This window comes from Eschscholzia californica, unplaced genomic scaffold, assembly GCF_041429995.1.
Source record: "Eschscholzia californica isolate CP2 unplaced genomic scaffold, dmEscCali1.0.p SCAF_5, whole genome shotgun sequence".
Classification (NCBI taxonomy): domain Eukaryota; kingdom Viridiplantae; phylum Streptophyta; class Magnoliopsida; order Ranunculales; family Papaveraceae; genus Eschscholzia; species Eschscholzia californica.
This window is the reverse complement of record NW_028238472.1, coordinates 6,558,584-6,574,969: the sequence shown is the minus strand read 5'-3', so window position 1 is coordinate 6,574,969 and position 16,386 is coordinate 6,558,584. Positions and strand designations below refer to the sequence as shown.

General features: G+C 36.8%; 2 protein-coding genes and 1 pseudogene across 4 annotated transcripts; all 3 read left to right on the top strand.

The window, feature by feature from the left end:
- Positions 1-1,450: 1,450 nt before the first annotated feature.
- On the top strand, positions 1,451-7,823 carry XLG3 (extra-large GTP-binding protein 3). 2 transcript variants are annotated; one of them, XM_086642672.1, is made up of 9 exons: positions 1,451-1,917; positions 2,361-3,376; positions 3,490-3,627; positions 4,085-4,189; positions 4,284-4,469; positions 5,038-5,215; positions 5,473-5,753; positions 6,424-6,590; positions 7,013-7,823. In XM_086642672.1, the coding sequence occupies exons 2-9, from the start codon at positions 2,390-2,392 to the stop codon at positions 7,602-7,604; spliced, it is 2,634 nt and encodes an 877-aa protein (XP_086498798.1). In that variant the 5' UTR covers positions 1,451-1,917; positions 2,361-2,389; the 3' UTR covers positions 7,605-7,823. The 2 variants fall into 2 exon arrangements, with proteins under 2 accessions (XP_086498798.1, XP_086498799.1); XM_086642673.1 differs by having other exon boundaries at positions 1,674-1,917; positions 2,358-3,376.
- Positions 7,824-9,903: 2,080 nt separating this feature from the next.
- On the top strand, positions 9,904-10,362 carry LOC147536635 (SKP1-like protein 1A pseudogene; annotated as a pseudogene).
- Positions 10,363-11,799: 1,437 nt separating this feature from the next.
- Positions 11,800-16,333, top strand: BPG2 (P-loop containing nucleoside triphosphate hydrolases superfamily protein). 2 transcript variants are annotated; one of them, XM_086638921.1, is made up of 3 exons: positions 11,800-13,504; positions 14,675-14,842; positions 15,736-16,333. In XM_086638921.1, the coding sequence occupies exons 1-3, from the start codon at positions 12,071-12,073 to the stop codon at positions 16,072-16,074; spliced, it is 1,941 nt and encodes a 646-aa protein (XP_086495047.1). In that variant the 5' UTR covers positions 11,800-12,070; the 3' UTR covers positions 16,075-16,333. The 2 variants fall into 2 exon arrangements, with proteins under 2 accessions (XP_086495047.1, XP_086495046.1); XM_086638920.1 differs by having other exon boundaries at positions 12,022-13,508; positions 14,679-14,842.
- The last annotated feature ends 53 nt before the right edge of the window (positions 16,334-16,386 follow it).

Here is a 16,386-nt window from a genome sequence, read left to right as displayed (position 1 = left end):
AGACAAAAGAGAACCCGCCGTCGCGAGCCATCTCTGGCGGTGAGTTTAAGGTGTATGTGGTTGTTTTTAGTTTCCCACCTTTTTCCTTGGTAACTTTTTTTAGTTTTCCAAACTTCCATTTTAGAACTTTTTTTCTTCCCAACACAATCCTTATATTTTTCAGCTTCTTCCTCTCGCACTACCACCATCAACTCCGCTGACCTCCACCACAAATTATGGCGACATTAACACCATCTCCGACAACACTTCTTCCTCCATCATCTTCCCTCTTTCTTCTTCTCTTATCTCTATTTTTCCCTCTTTCTATCTTCAACGACAATACCGGTGACATAAATTGGAGGGTGTGTTTGGAGACCATTTGTAGTTTTCTATCTTTCGATATTTTGTTCCCCTCAAATTTTTCTTATTTTTCCATACCACCCACCTTAATATATCAAGATATCTGTTGAAATCAAGAAATCTGTTGAAATCCATCTACTACCAAATAGAATAACAAAAATTGAATTCACTAAATCTCGTTATCAATTCAATTAGTTTAATCCTTTACAAGACTTTGAGATGATTATATTTATATCACAAAATGAAGAATAACACCTTACCACAAGGTAAAACATAAGTTCCAAGTTTATGTCAATTTTGTGGACCAACCATTTGGATTGCTAGTGATGTTGTTCGCTTTAGCACTTCTAGGCTTCATGGTTTTAAAAGTCTCATTAGGGAAGGGTGCATAACTTCTTAAGAGGAGCACCACACTCCATCTCGCCACCGATGTATGATTAATTTACAACACACTCTCCCAATACCACATCATGGTAGAACGAATCATGCCGATAACGTTATAAGATGATGCGGACCAGTCTTCTAGACTGTTAATGATATTGTCCATTTTGACACTTCTGAGCCTCACGGTTTTAAAAAATCTTACTACAAAAGAGCGTTTTAAAGTACTTGTAGGTTTTTTTTTTGCAAAATCGACTACGATCTACGTTAGTCGTTACAAGGCATTGAACATCATGAAGATTTGATGAGTACTATAACCGCCTAATTTAAATCATAATGAAAGAGACCTAAAGGCTGACAACATGAAAGAGGCCTAAAAGCTGACAACATGAAAGAGGCCTAAAGGCTGACAATATGAAAGAGGCCTGAAGCCCGACAAATTTATTACTATAGTATATTATTTACTTTATGTATTGCCTAAATTACATGAGATAAATTTGATGACAAACTGATCGAGACTCGATCTCACCCTCTCCTGAACTTAAGAGGGGTGTCCAACCCTACACCAAAAGGTGGTGGACATTACTTGCAGGTGTAGTGATACAAATGGAAATAAACTATCTTACAAGAATGAAAAAAAAAGAAATGTAAGGACCACTTGAGATATAAAAGCAGTAAAAGGAAGACCACCTTTTATTACAAAAATAAAATCTAATTTGAAAATATTTATGGTCCACTTTTTAAGAAGTTGTCAACTTTCCAACCTTCTCCCAAAAGTCTTCTTTGCTCAAAATTAACTCCGGTCCCACACTTCAAAAGCTTTTTCACTATGCATCTTGACTTATACCCTTAAAATACTTTGAGTATAGATCTAACCGTCCAAAATGAAGAATTGTGAAAATCAACGGTGTTAGGGTTTTGATGATGAAATAAACTAACAGTGTAAAGTTACTACTAGTTAATAATTGATCTTCTTCTTTTCTTTCTCTCTCTAAATGAAAACATGCTTCATCATATGCACCTGAAAACCCCATCTCTACTCTTTCTCTCTCTAGAAATTGTCTGATAATGGTGAAATCTAAGAAACTAGTAGTAAGAGAGGGTAATCTTCAAGGAAATGGAAAACAAGAAAAGGGTTGTCTTTGATTTGAGAATTTTTGTTTCTATTTAAGAATCTTCAATTTCTTTCTATTTCAGGTATTTGACTTCAAATCCCTAACTCTCTCTTTCTCTCTTTACAATCTATATGGGTAATCTATCTGCAAATGAGTCTGTTTGTTTACTCTAAATATACCTTACTTGAATTTCAAGATTTCATTCTTTAAAATCTGAACTAAAGGCGGCTTCTTAAACCCTAGAATTTATCAATTAAGTAAAATTGAAACTTTAGGTTAGTCTGTTTGAGTTTTAATGATCTAGAATAGAGTTGTACTTCAATTTCATAATAGTTTTGTCATTTGGGGTTGAGTTATTTTAGGTTTTTTAGATTGTTAAAGTACATTATTGGGTTTGATTTTGGGCGAGAATAAAGGACACTCCTTTATTTGGAAATAAATGGGGATAATAAGTTCACTATCTTTAAGATTTGATTATCTAAGTTAGATTTGACATTTATTTCTGTTGTTCTTATGGTAAAGTAGATTTGGTTGGTGTGAAGTTGGGGAAAGAAATGGCAGATAAAAACAATGACTGGAAAGAAATGGTGAGAAAGATGCTTCCTCCAGGAGCAACTTTGCCCGAGACAGCGGATAATCTCGATTACTCGATTGCCCTTGAGTATGAAGGTCCCCCAGTCTCATATGAAATTCCTAGGGTTAAGCCCGTTGAATCAGATTACCGAACTTTTCCGACTGCAACGATTGCCGAACCGCTCTCTGAGTCACAAAGATCATCGGTTTCGCGTGTTCAAGACCTACCAGTAATTGATCCAATTCCTTTACCTGTATCGTATATAGCCGGAGTTACTGATTCTTCACCTGTTCAAAGCCCTAGAATCTCCAGAAGCTCAGAGTCGGAATCAGTTGTATCTGTTTTACAAAACCCTGATTTTTCGTCACCTTCACCCTCAAGTTCTCCTACTTCTGTTCATGATGATAACTCAAGAAGCCCAACTATGGTAGCACCAAATGAAGTAAGAAGAGCTCCCGTTGTTACATTTAATACTGCTGGTAGATCTGAGAGGAAAGAGGTCCATGATGAGAAGCCCGTGTTTCCTGAGTTCGTTGCAGTCTCAAAGAAGGAAAAAAAGAAAAAGGTTTGTTTGCGGTGTGGTAAAGGAAAGTGGGAAAGTAAGGAGTCTTGTCTAGTTTGTGATGCTAGATATTGTGGAAATTGTGTGCTTAGGCAAATGGGGTCAATGCCCGAAGGACGTAAATGCGTGACTTGCATTGGTAAGCCAATAGATGAATCGAAGCGGATGAAGTTAGGTAAGAGTTCACGGGTATTGTCACGACTTTTAAGCCCATTAGAAGTAAAACAAATAATGAAGGCAGAGAAGGAATGTTCGGCAAATCAGCTTCGACCAGAGCAGCTTGTTGTGAATGGAAGAGCCCTTCGCCCAGAAGAAATGGCAGAACTGCTTGGATGTCCATTACCTCCTCAAAAGTTAAAGCCTGGCCGATATTGGTATGACAAAGAATTAGGTCTTTGGGGAAAGGTCAGTTAACTTGATATGATGTTTGTTTGTTGGGAAATGTCCAATGATGTGAATTCCTCTCACGATTTCCAGCGTTTAGAATCTCTAATTTTTTTTTCTCATTGAGTTAACAGGAAGGAGAAAAACCAGAGAGAATCATCAGCTCGAACTTGAGCTTCTCTGGGAAACTTAGTCCTGATGCAAGCAACGGCAACACTGAAGTTTACATTAATGGTCGTGAAATTACAAAAATTGAATTAAGAATGCTGAAGGTTTGTATTGTTTTGTTTTGGAAGAGAATCATGCTTATGTCTGTAAACCCATCTATATCTATTGTAAATGTTATAATTTTAACCGTTTTTTAAAGCTTTTAGTATTTTAAATTTCTCGTTGTGGAAGAAGATTTTATGGCTAACTAATATGATATGTATTACTATTTTCATGTTAGACTCAGTGAACTAGTATGTAAAGGACTGTTTCCTTTTTGGCTTACTGGTCTTGGTAAAATAAAATGTTGATAGTTTTTCGGCTTGGACTCCCTATGCAAACATCTGCTAACCTTATGAAGTATGTAGGGGTGAACTTGTCCATAATTTACTGTATGCAAACATGTCCGAACTGTACATAGGGAGTTGAAGCAAAAAAAATATAGGTCGTTTATGATAAAGGAATCTGGCCTAAGGCGTCTTGGCGACGATTCCCTTTGACTAAACTGTGTCTTGTTTTCAGTTGGCAAAGGTGCAATGCCCCCGTGATACACATTTCTGGGTGTATGATGATGGTCGTTACGAGGAGGAAGGTCAGAATAATATTAGAGGAAACATCTGGGAAAAGGTAATTACGAGTACTTCTAAACTCTACTTATAGTGACTTCATTAAATAAAGGTATTTAGTGAAACATATTTTAAATATTCTCTTTGCTAGACAGGCATCAACGCGGCTAGTTTGTTCCTTGTTCTCCTTGCCTGTGCCTCAAGTGCAAACTCATGGAACAAGAGATGAAATTAGCACTTACTCAAGCAGAAACGTTCCTGGTTATCTGGAGCACAAAAGAATTCAGAAGCTTTTGCTACTTGGACTTCAAGGTTCCGGAACTAGCACAATTTTCAAGCAGGTGCGTATCTCGCCGAAAGAGTACAGCTGTTGAAAATAACAGTTAGGATATTCTATCTATTTTTCAGTATTTGCATGATTTTGATTCATTCTCTTGGTTGAGGTTCCCATAATGGTAATTTGCTGGTACGTGGTCTTTCGGAGAAATTATAATTTGGAAGATAAGGATGAAATTTAATTGAACATTAGCAAATTTTGGGGTTGATGTTACAAGATTGTGTCAAAAGATCAATCTCCTTTTGTCGGATTAGAATGATCAACTTTTTAACGGTTGTGGAGTCATAAATATAAAGAAAATACTTCTGAGCAGGAAGTTTAACCGTTCTGAGAAAAGCGTAAACAAACAAACAAGCACATAAATTAAAATTAATGGATGATTCAAGTGTGGAATGGCAAGCCCTGGTTGATCGCCTTCCCTTCTTATCCACTCCGTTAATATTTTATTTTATTGCACGTGGTTGTCCTCTTATTAGTTTTATTTATATTTTTAAACTTATTCTTCCACGTAAGTTCTGTTTTCCTATTTATGTTATTTCTTCTCATTTGATCTTTGTTTGCCCATGTTGCAGGCCAAGTTTTTGTATGGAAACAAATTTACTGCGGAAGAATTGAAAGAGATTAAGCTAATGATTCAAAGCAACATGTACAATTATCTGAGTGTTCTGCTTGAGGGGCGTGAGCGGTTTGAGGAGGAGGCTTTGTCAAGGTTGGAATCCATAAGGACACATGATGGACACCCTGAAACAGGTAACAGTTCATAAGTGTTCCATAAGTTTGTAAGTAGTTGTTTTATTGAAGCTGCCTGTGGTTTTCTATTAAATCGTTTATTGGATTACGTGGTGGGATTAATGAGAGAGAGAGAGAGAGAGAGAGAGAGAGAGAGAGAGAGAGAGAGAGAGAGAGAGGGAGTACAGTCCGTCAGTTAAATTTTGTCGAAGCTGATCATACCTCAATTTAATCATCATATGTATGTGACTAGTTCCGGATATTTAATTTTGTTTCAGATGAAAATAAAGGTGATGGTGAAGGAGACGGACAAGGACAAGCAGAAAACAGTGACGGTGGACAATGTATCTATTCCATCAACCCAAGGTTGAAGCATTTCTCTGACTGGCTTCTGGACATAATTGCCATGGGAGACTTGGATACTTTCTTCCCTGCAGCAACTCGTGAGTACGCTCCTATGGTTGAAGAACTATGGAAAGATCCTGCTATTCAGGAAACATATAGGCGAAAGGAGGAGCTTCACTTTCTTCCAGATGTTGCTGAGTATTTCTTAAGTCGGGTATCTTCATAACTCCCTTTTTACTTGTTTTCTTTTTCTCTTATATCTTATTATTATTATTATCTCTTTTCGGTTCTTTATTGTTTTTCTTCCTCTACATTTCAACATTAGATTACTTTACCTGATAATTAAGGATAAGCTCCACCAGTACGGTAGTTAACTATTAGCTTCTTATTCACCTAGTTACGATTTTAAGTTTTATGGAGATAAAATGTTTTGAGGGTGTATCCTCTATATAAGCATTACTAAAAGTTTGTATTATTTAGGGAAATAGTCCAAAAAGTACCGAAGAGGCATACCCCTTGCATACCCGATCCTCACATGGTAGCGTATCGCATACTGGTACGCGTACCACGTATCAGAATGCGTGTACTAGTAACATTGCATTAGATTCTTTTCCAGAGCCAACCTTTGCCGCTGTTGAGTTTTGCGCTCCGCCATTTCTTGCCTTTTGCATGTTAGCTGGTTTTGATCTTGTGAACCTAGGTTGTTACTTATTTCATATTTCGAACTTATTAGGTATGATTCGCTTCAAAAGGTTATCAATTGGAGCATTGGCTAACTTTAATATAATGATATCACTTTGTAATAAAAAAATTTTATAAACGAGCCTCGGATATTTGTATGCTGATTTATTATTGGATTTCTCATTTGTTCTCGGTGGTCTCAGGCTGTTGAGGTATCGAGCAACGAATATGAACCTAGTGAGAGAGACATTCTATATGCGGAGGGAGTTACCCAGGGGAATGGGTTGGCTTTCATTGAGTTCAGTCTTGACGACCGAAGCCCAATGTCTGAAACATACACTGAAGAAGCTCCATCTCAGCCTCTTACCAGGTAAACGCTCTTGTGCACTTTGTGGTTAACAATCATTTCTGCATGTGATGCTGAATATGAGCCCGATTTCTATCCCTATCAGTGTGGAACTACGCCGAGTTCCTCTCTCGCCCCTTCATATTTTTTTATGTATTAAAAAGCATCATAGTGACTTCTGAGGCTCAAAGTCTAGGCCAACTATTACTTGAATTTTTGCACGAAAAAACCTAGGTCATAAATCTTCTTGACCTCTACCCCGTCGAAAAACAAAGCTCAGTTATACAAGTTGTAAGAGTATAAGAGAAAAGAAAACCCTAGAACAAACACTATCAAGGAAATTTCATCTTAAACACTTTCTAGATGCAAATGTTGATTTCCGTTTTCCATTATTACTGGCATATTGATGTTTAGCTGTTTCTTTGCGATTTATTTCCCATTTCTAGGTACCAACTTATCAGAATAAATGCGAAAGGATTAAATGAAGGGTGCAAATGGGTTGAAATGTTTGAAGATGTTCGTGCAGTAGTCTTCTGCGTAGCCCTAAGCGACTACGATCAAATATCACCGTCTTCTGAAAACAAAGGATCCGAACCTATTCTGCAGAACAAAATGATTCAAAGCAAAGAACTCTTTGAAACCATGATCAAACATCCGTGCTTTCGTGATACACCGTTTATGCTTGTACTCAACAAGTACGATCTCTTAGAAGAAAAGATAACCCGGGTTCCATTAAACACTTGTGAATGGTTTGACGATTTCAGTCCTGTTCGACCTCACCACAACAACCAAACACTAGCAAACCAAGCTTACTATTATGTTGCAATGAAGTTCAAGGATCTTTATGCATCTCTTACAAATCGAAAATTGTTTGTCTGGCAAGCAAGGGCTAGAGATCGGGTAACTGTCGATGAAGCGTTTAAGTATATAAGGGAAGTTCTTAAGTGGGAAGAAGAGAAGGATGAAAACTATTATGGAAATGAAGACTCAATCTACAGTACTGATATGAGTTCTTCGCCATTTATCAGGCAGGAGTGAAGTTTGTTAAGGACGTTCTATAATGGCCACCATGACGAAAACACCTTTTTTGTTGTTCTCTCTGTCTCTCTGTCTCTCTCTTTCTCTTGTTTGTATAAGTCAAGCTTGTTTGTCTATTATCTCAAGCTGTTCGACAATGTGTTTGTTTCGCAAGGATACAGTGTAAATGAATGATTTGAAGTAATGACATGGTTTCTAATTGAGTTTGTGTGGAACTAATTTTGTGTAAATTTTTAGTAATTTGTGTCAATAAGAATTAAAGTTGAGAAAATTCTAACTCAAAAAGAATGAAATCAAGAAAGTGAAAGTACTCCATGCATGGGTTTTGAGTTTTTTGGGGTAAATAAGTTTGTTGCATTCACAAAATTTGGAGTTCCAACAGCTCTTGGCTTTTACACCATTCTAAACATTAAAATGTACTTGGGGAAATGATTCTTGTGATAGTTCTGTAGAAGTATTTACTTTTAGTAGTGTTATAACTGAAAGTCGCGGAAGCTATCGAACCTACCCAGAAATTGATCCGATTATGAAGATTAACCGAAAAGCTAAGCCAAAATCAAATATGCGAACAGAAATTAACGAGGTTCGGCTTTAAAGCCTACGTCCTCGGGCGAACAAGAAATCTTTATTGAAGGATAGATGAAGACGACTAACACAACCCGCAAGTTCGTCCCAAGATGGTACCGTATAGTAATAACCTTCTATACTAAATCTTCGACGACCGAGAAATTTAACACCGCTCAAAAACTATGAAAAATTTCTCTCACTCTTGCTCTCTCTCTCTAGCTCTCTAAAGAAGAGTTGTTGTTGCTTGTGTTGGTGTTTTTAGATTGGACCCAAGACCCCCTATTTATATATTATTATAAGCCGAAATTTAGAAACCAATTGAACCGCCTATAGCCATGAATTGGGAACAAGGGAAACTGCCAATTCCAAAACCGCCATAGCCAATAGCCATCTAAACCGCCTCTTGATTTGTTTGAAACCAAACCGCCTCTTTTGAATTGGACTTGGACACTGACTCTCACAAGTAGTCCAAGAACTTCCTCACACCTTTCATCAAAAAAAAAAAAGAACTTCCTCACACAAAACTTCCTTACCAAACTTAGAATCTAGCTCTTTTGAAAGAAAAGAAAAAAAATGAAGTGGATGGCGTCGCTCTATTTTTTCTCGTCACTAACGTCACCATTACCACCACCACCTGACTGTTAGGAAAAATAACCTAATTAACTTGTTCAGGAATATGAAGATAAACGATGCGAAAGTAAAAGTAGAGACATCAAGATTATTTAACGTGGCAAAAAACCCCTCCAAAATAGAAGGTAAAAAATCACGGGACCTCATCCAAAAATCTTCCACTATAATTAAATAATGAGTTACACAATTATTCTCCAAACCAATTCTTCAAGATGTTAGGATAAACCACTTCTTCAAGATGTGTAGAAACACTTTTGGATAACAACTCTTCACCAAAACTATGGTGGATAAACTGAACAAAGAAACAAAGAAATAGAAATCTCTTACTCCTTAGGATTTGAACAAATCCTAGATTACTAAAGGTTAAAGAAGATAACCACAAACTAAATTGCTTCACAAGATTAATAATCTTATTTTCTTCAAACCAATATTCTTCTCTTTCAATCTCTCTTGAAAGAACTACTTCAGAAATCTCTCTTTCTCTGACTTCTCTTTGTTCTGGAAGTTGTTGTGAATAATCTCTTTCATTTCATTCCCTTTTATAATGATAAATAGGGAGGTTTACCAATAGAAACCGGAATTCCTTTTTAGACTAAAAAATAGAAGTTTCTATTTTTTTCACCAACTAAGAAATAAGAGAAATCCTATTTCAATTAGGAGTCTTTTAATTACGAGGGACCCCAACACTGACCACCATCTCCCGTCACCAGTCACCACATGCATCACTTCGGTTCCGATTGAAAACCAAAAAGGAGCCCTCTGTAGTTCTAATCGAGCTTTTTCTGGTTCGATTGAAACCAGAGGTGTGTTGTGGGCCGAGTTCTTTTTCTTGTGAGTGGATTTGACAAGTCAAAGAAGGTGAAGGTAAGATTTGTAGCAATGGTGGTGTCTATAAAACTTCCTTTTTTTTAGTTATTATTAACAAGGAAAAGAAAACCTTTTCCTACCAGGACAGGATTTAGAAACTACTAATTTTTATTACCCGGGGCCAGACTATATAAATAGGGAGATTCCCATCCTTTTGAGTACCTCACGAGTTCTTCCACCAAAATACTAGTTTTTCTTTGTTAGTCAAAATGTTCCATTCAATCTCTCTGTGATAATGTCGAAGAAAGTGATCGTCTTAAGAAGTTCAGACGAAGAATTACTCGAGATCGATGAGGCGGTTGCTCTTCAATCTACAACACTTCAACATCTAATTGAGGTTGGGTGCGCAGATGGTCTCATCCCTTTGCCTAACGTTGATAGCAAGATCTTGAGAAAAGTGATCGAATACTGTAATAAACACTATAACTATGCCAATAATAATGTAAAGGATAAACATATAAAGAAGTGGGATAAAAAATTTGTGAAGGTTGATAAATCTACTCTTTTCGAACTTACACTTGCTGCTAATTATCTTGCCATTCAGACTTTGGTAGATTTAACGTGTCGGACTATCGCGAATATGATAAAGGGTAAAACAATAGAGGAAATGCGACAATTACTCAATGTCAAGAACGACTTCACTCCCGAAGAAGAAGAAGAGGTCCGAAGGGAGAATCAATTGACATTCAATTAGATTTCATATTGTTTACTTCCTTTGGTTTCAGTAATTTTTTGTTTTATTTCGATTAATAGAAATTCCTAAAGTTTTGTTTCTATACTTTTTCGTTTTACCATTACTACATGATAAAATCCATTATATATTCTCTACTGAACCAGCTGGTTTATTGGTTTAACCATGAATTTTCCATAGATGAACTAAAACATGGGGTGGGTTCTTTAAGAATCAACCTAGATGACTCGAGAACTTAAATGTTTGAACTCACAGTTGGTTTTTGTTCTATGAACCTTAACCAATAACTGTGAAACAATATATCTTTCGATTTCATAATCAAAACCAATTTGTACTTTGACTATATTTTGCACACCAAGAGGAAATATGATTACCAGGAATCACAATGACGTGTTGTTTGATTCGATCAGACATACGATTAAAGTTTGACAAACTATCAGATTGAGGATTATAAGAGAAAACAACAACAAGTAGATCTGTTTTCGTGTACAAAATATCACTGTAGAAAGAGAATCCAGTTGCCAACAACGGGCGACCCAGTTGGTGAGGGCATATACTCCGTAATGCGGAGGTCCCAGGTTCGTTCCCATAGAAGTGCAACTGCGCAAGTCCTGGAATATTGAACTTGGATATAAATAAAGTAATTTTTATAGACTTTAAGCCGTTTAATTCGTTAGACTTTTTTAGGTCATTTAATTTCATTGAATTTTAGGCCAGTAGTATTTCAGCAGTTATGTATCAATCTATCAATGTCTTTGTAATGACTATTGTAGTCAATATTCAAAAAAAAAAGCAAATCCACTTGGAATAAAGTAAAAGAATTACTAAAATAAATCAAACAACGTGGATAAGTTGATTCATTAAGAATTAATTATTATTTTTTCTCCACATTATCTTCTTCCTCAATTAGAATCCAAGCTAGTCTGAGCGATTTCTCTATGAGAGCTTCTCCAACGTAGGCTCGGCTGAGGCAAACAATTTGAATTTTTGGCCTCAGCTGGACAATCAAACCTGGATTGGTTGGGGCTCGACCCCAACCCACCACTTTAGTCGACCCTAACATTAGGGTCGACTGAAGTGTCCGCGACATGACCGTTGGGGACTCCCAATGGTCATTTTGGGGTGATCCTAGCCATTGAATTTTAGGATCCTCTAAATTTTTTTTTTTTTTTAGTGTAATTTCATTTATTTATTTTTAATTTTAATTATTTTTTTAAACTGTAACAAAAACTCACACATTAATGATTAAAATACATCCCACCAACGTGTCGGTCTCCGAATAATTTCTCTACTTGGAAAAAAAATTATTTCGCAAACACGTGTTTCGTATATGTACAAAATCACACACGTTTTTTGCACACCCACAAAAGCCCACACACGCGTTTTTCACATGCACAAATTTTAGGCCTAAAGAGAGGCTGGGGTTGGAGCTGAATTTTTGAGGCTGGGCTGACTGAGACTGAAAATTTTGGGTGAAAAAATTGGTTTTTTGGCCTAAGACAGGTTGGGGTTTGAGATGCTTTGAGAAGTTCTAAAATCGCCGTATTTAATTTCTTTTAGCGCCCCCATTTACACGTGGACTTTGCCTTTGAAAGGGCGTATGAAGTAATAGTTAAGGGCGCCTATAGAACCATCTATTCGCACACAACTTTGTTCTGAGAGAAAATAGGCATACCTCTCTGAAAGAGGATTCTCTCCAACACTAGAAAAAATGGCGGTCTTGTTCACTGCATCAACACTAGTACCAGTGACAAACCTAACAAAGATAAACACACTTTCTCATCAAACCCTAATCCCAGGAGAAAGAAAGACCAACTACAAGAATCAAAGCAGAATCAACATATCATCTACTATCTGTTTATCATCAAAATCAGAAACTCAAGTTACCCATATCAGAAAAAACCCTAAAAAGAGTCTTCAAAGCTCATTCCTAAGCCAAGGAAGAGATGAGGATGAAACCCATGGAGTTATTTGTCCTGGTTGTGGTATTTTCATGCAAGATAGAGACCCAAATCTCCCTGGGTTTTATCAGAAAAAAAAGGTTTTGGAAAAAGAAATTGAAGATGGCTTAGGGTTAGGGTTTCATTTAGAGGATGAATTAGAGGATTTAGAAGATGAATTAGAGGATTTAAAAGATGGGTTTGAGAGTAAATTGGATGAGGATGAAGATGAAGAAGATTTTGATTGGGATTCATCAGAAGATGAAGAAGATTGGGAGGGAATGGAAGAAGAAGATGAAGATGAGAATTTGAAGAAAGAGTTAGATGGTTTTACTCCTGCTGGTGTTGGTTATGGTAATGTTACAGAAGAAGTATTAAACAAGGGTAAGAGAGAGAAAATCTCAAAAGCTGAAAAGAAGAGAAAAATGAGAGAAGAAGCTAAAAAAAATAATGATGATGAAGAAATTATTACAGTTTGTGCTAGATGTCATTCTTTAAGAAATTATGGACAAGTGAAGAACCAAAATGCTGAAAATTTGATACCTGATTTTGATTTTGATAGATTGATCTCGACACGTTTGATGAAACCAACAGGTAATTCTGATGCTTCTGTTGTTGTTATGGTTGTTGATTGTGTTGATTTTGATGGTTCATTTCCTAAAAGAGCTTCAAAATCATTATTTAAAGCATTAGAAGGAACTAAAAAAGACCCTAAACTTAAATTACCAAAACTAGTTTTAGTTGCAACTAAAGTTGATCTTTTACCATCACAAATATCACCAACAAGATTAGATAAATGGGTTCGAAATCGAGCAAAAGCTAATGGAGCACCTAAGCTAAGTGGGGTTTATTTAGTTAGTTCTAGGAAGGATTTGGGTGTTAGAAATTTATTGTCATTTATTAAGGGATTGGCTGGACCTCGAGGGAATGTGTGGGTTATTGGAGCTCAAAATGCGGGTAAATCGACTCTGATAAATGCGTTGTCTAAGAAAGAAGGAACGAGAATAACGAAACTTACAGAAGCTGCTGTGCCTGGAACGACATTAGGAATATTGAGAATTGGGGGTATTTTACCAGCCAAGGCGAAAATGTACGACACTCCAGGTCTCTTGCATCCATATTTGATGTCAATGAGATTGAATAGAGATGAGCAGAAGATGGTCGAAATCCGGAAGGAGTTGCAACCTCGGAGTTATAGGATCAAGGCAAGTTGTTCTTTACCAATAATAATATTCTATGTTTGCTTCACATTCTTGTTTACTTTTGTATAATTTATGTCGAAACTATTTTTCGCTCTTCAGAATAAGCTAATCGTCGCTTGAATCCATCTTACTTGAGAATGATATCACATTTAAGATGCGTAGTGTGTGAGCATGGTTGTAATAAAGAATTCGGGTAATAGGGGCTTTCGAGAAAAATAAAAAGGCTATTATATTATTACTAGTTTATGTCCTTTGCACATCCCTCACTAAAGGGATATAGTATTTGTAGACATCCTTCTGCTTCAGATATTCCCATCTGTGTATTACGTAATATTTGAACATAATTATGTGGAATCCATAAAGAACAAACAATTTTGAAGAAGTGTAATTTGGTGGCAATGGCATTCATTTTTACTGTTTATCTTTGTTTCCGTTAATGTGGGTGGTTAATTTTTCGATTGGTTTTCAAGATTCTTACCTGTTTATCTTCTATCAAGAACCTTTTTTTGTTAATTGTTATACAATAGGAGTATGTTGAGGTAATGTTTTCAAGATGCTTGCTTGGACTCTCATAAAGTCATTGGTTACATGTAGATGAAGGGGCTTCTATTTGGTTCAATAGATTTTTCTCATCGGAGAATTAGACGGGCCATGATTTAATGAGCTCGTGCTCAACATTGTTTTTTGAGCTTGAGCTGATTTGCCACAGGATATGGTACAACAATGCTCTTTTGTCAAACTGTATCACGTGGAGATCTAAGGCTATTGGCTCGTGCCCAAATATCACAATTTGAGCACAAGCTCATTAAATCTTTGTTCAAAATAGATTTGTGCGCTTTGTGTGTGTGTGTGTGCACAAGTGCATGGAGGGCTGTTAGAAGCTCTGAAGTATTAAGAGATATCTTTAAATCATCTTCTGAAGTCTTGATTTTCTGATCTTTAAACAGATATTCCTGTTCTTCACCTGGACAGTTCTTTCTCAAACCATGGGTTTCTTCCTTTTCTTTACTTGAGAACTGTTACTGGCGAAATGGAGCTCTATTTTTTATTCAAGATCTTTTTTATTGATCAAAAACAAAATCATTGACGAATTTGGTTTTGCATATCTATCAAGGTTTACGAATCGCTAGTAGTGGTTGCGAATTCTAACAGTTTCGTTTCTTACATTTACAGGCAGGTCAGGCTATACATGTTGGTGCTCTAATGAGACTGGACCTGAACCAAGCTTCAGTTGAGACCATTTATGTCACAGTCTGGGCATCACCAAATATTTCTCTTCATCTGGGGAAGGTAGAGAACGCAGATGATATTTGGACCAAGCATGCCGGTATCCGGTTGCAGGTATATATATATTTCAAAAGCTCGTGACAGGCTCTATCTTTCAAAAATATGGAACCCTTTTACTTTAATTTTTAGGGACCAAATAGTCTTTAGTACCCTCCATAAGACAAAATCCTCAGCTCTCCTGGTACACTTCACAAGTAGCTTCGACTAACTGAAATTGAAGAAGAAAACCTAATAAACGAATCACTAGGAGCACTTTCTCGTTCTTAGCAAATGGCAAAGCAGTTCCTAGTTCGGCTCAGGGGGTATCGCCCTGAGCCAACTTTTGTGGAAACCGGCGGATTCCCCTCTTCACCCTCCCTTGTTTCTTTCTTTCCTTTTGTGTTTTCATTTTCTTTTAGTTTATATATGGAACTTTCGAATGTTAATGAAACAAAAAGATTACTTCGATATAAGAATATATTTACGTATGACTATGACTAAGTTTATGTTAGAAGATTGCTTAGCTAAGTGAATCAAGAGTCACCTGGCTGGCTCGGACCCTGCGCCTCTAACCTGGCTCCTGAGCCCCAAAATGGCAACCTCAACTACTTAGCGTATTAGTTTTGTTGATATATTCACAAATGTGGAACTCCAACAGCAACCAAATCTGTAAACTCTATAGAACGAAAAATATTTGTTCTAATATTTATTGAAAAATGCTAGGGAACAAAGTGAAACTAGGCAGAAATCTTATGTGGCTTCCCGTGATTCGTGCTTCCGATGATTCTAATCCACTGAACAACGAATCATGGCAAGCCACGTACTATTTCGCTTGGAGTCTGCCTAGTTTTTCTTGTGCCCTACCATTAGTCATATTTATTTATTTATGGTTCTATTTCATTGATGTTAGTTTATTTAAACTTCTAAAAAAACTCCTCTTTATTTATCCTTGTTTTTGTTAACTCCAGCCTCCAATAGGTGAAGACCGAGTAGCCGAACTAGGAAGATGGGAACAAAAAGAACTCAAGATTTCTGGTGCAAGTTGGGATGTAAACAGCATTGACATTGCAGCAGCAGGCCTCGGTTGGTTCTCTGTAGGCCTCAAAGGTGAAGCAAATGTGACGTTATGGACTTATGGCGGAGTCGGAATAACTTTGCGGGAGCCTTTGGTTCTTGATCGGGCCCGTTTCCTTGAGAGACCTGGGTTCCTTCTACCAAAAGCAATATCAGATGCATTGGCGAACCAATCTAAGCTCGAAGCTGAAAGGAGAAAGAAGCTTGAAGAAGTTTCAGAAATGGTCATGTGATAAAAGGAAGAACAAAGAAGCGCTCTCTTCTTGTATTTTGATGTAATTTGAGTTTTGGGGTTGTTCAAAACTGAATTTGTTTAGGGCATCAAAAGGGAAATGCATATGATTTTGGAACATAATCGCCTAATTGGGAAATCGGGAGCTGACTTAAGAATTTCTATAAATGAGTGTGACACTTGCAATAGTTTTGGTCATCGGTTTTCATTTGTAAATGAGTATCTCCCCTTGAAATCTCAGTATACATTCTACCTTTTCACGTTCTTACTATTCTTTACTCGTCAACTCATTTTTGCTCTTACGATTCTATTG

Excerpts from the sequence above, each read along its gene's own strand:
- XLG3 (XM_086642672.1), top strand. The coding sequence starts at position 2,390 with ATGGCAGATAAAAACAATGACTGGAAAGAAATGGTGAGAAAGATGCTT. Across the intron at positions 3,377-3,489 it reads AATTAGGTCTTTGGGGAAAG|GAAGGAGAAAAACCAGAGAG; the intron begins GTCAGTTAACTT and ends TTGAGTTAACAG. Across the intron at positions 4,190-4,283 it reads GAGGAAACATCTGGGAAAAG|GCATCAACGCGGCTAGTTTG; the intron begins GTAATTACGAGT and ends TTTGCTAGACAG.
- BPG2 (XM_086638921.1), top strand. The coding sequence starts at position 12,071 with ATGGCGGTCTTGTTCACTGCATCAACACTAGTACCAGTGACAAACCTA. Across the intron at positions 13,505-14,674 it reads CTCGGAGTTATAGGATCAAG|GCAGGTCAGGCTATACATGT; the intron begins GCAAGTTGTTCT and ends TTACATTTACAG. Across the intron at positions 14,843-15,735 it reads ATGCCGGTATCCGGTTGCAG|CCTCCAATAGGTGAAGACCG; the intron begins GTATATATATAT and ends TGTTAACTCCAG.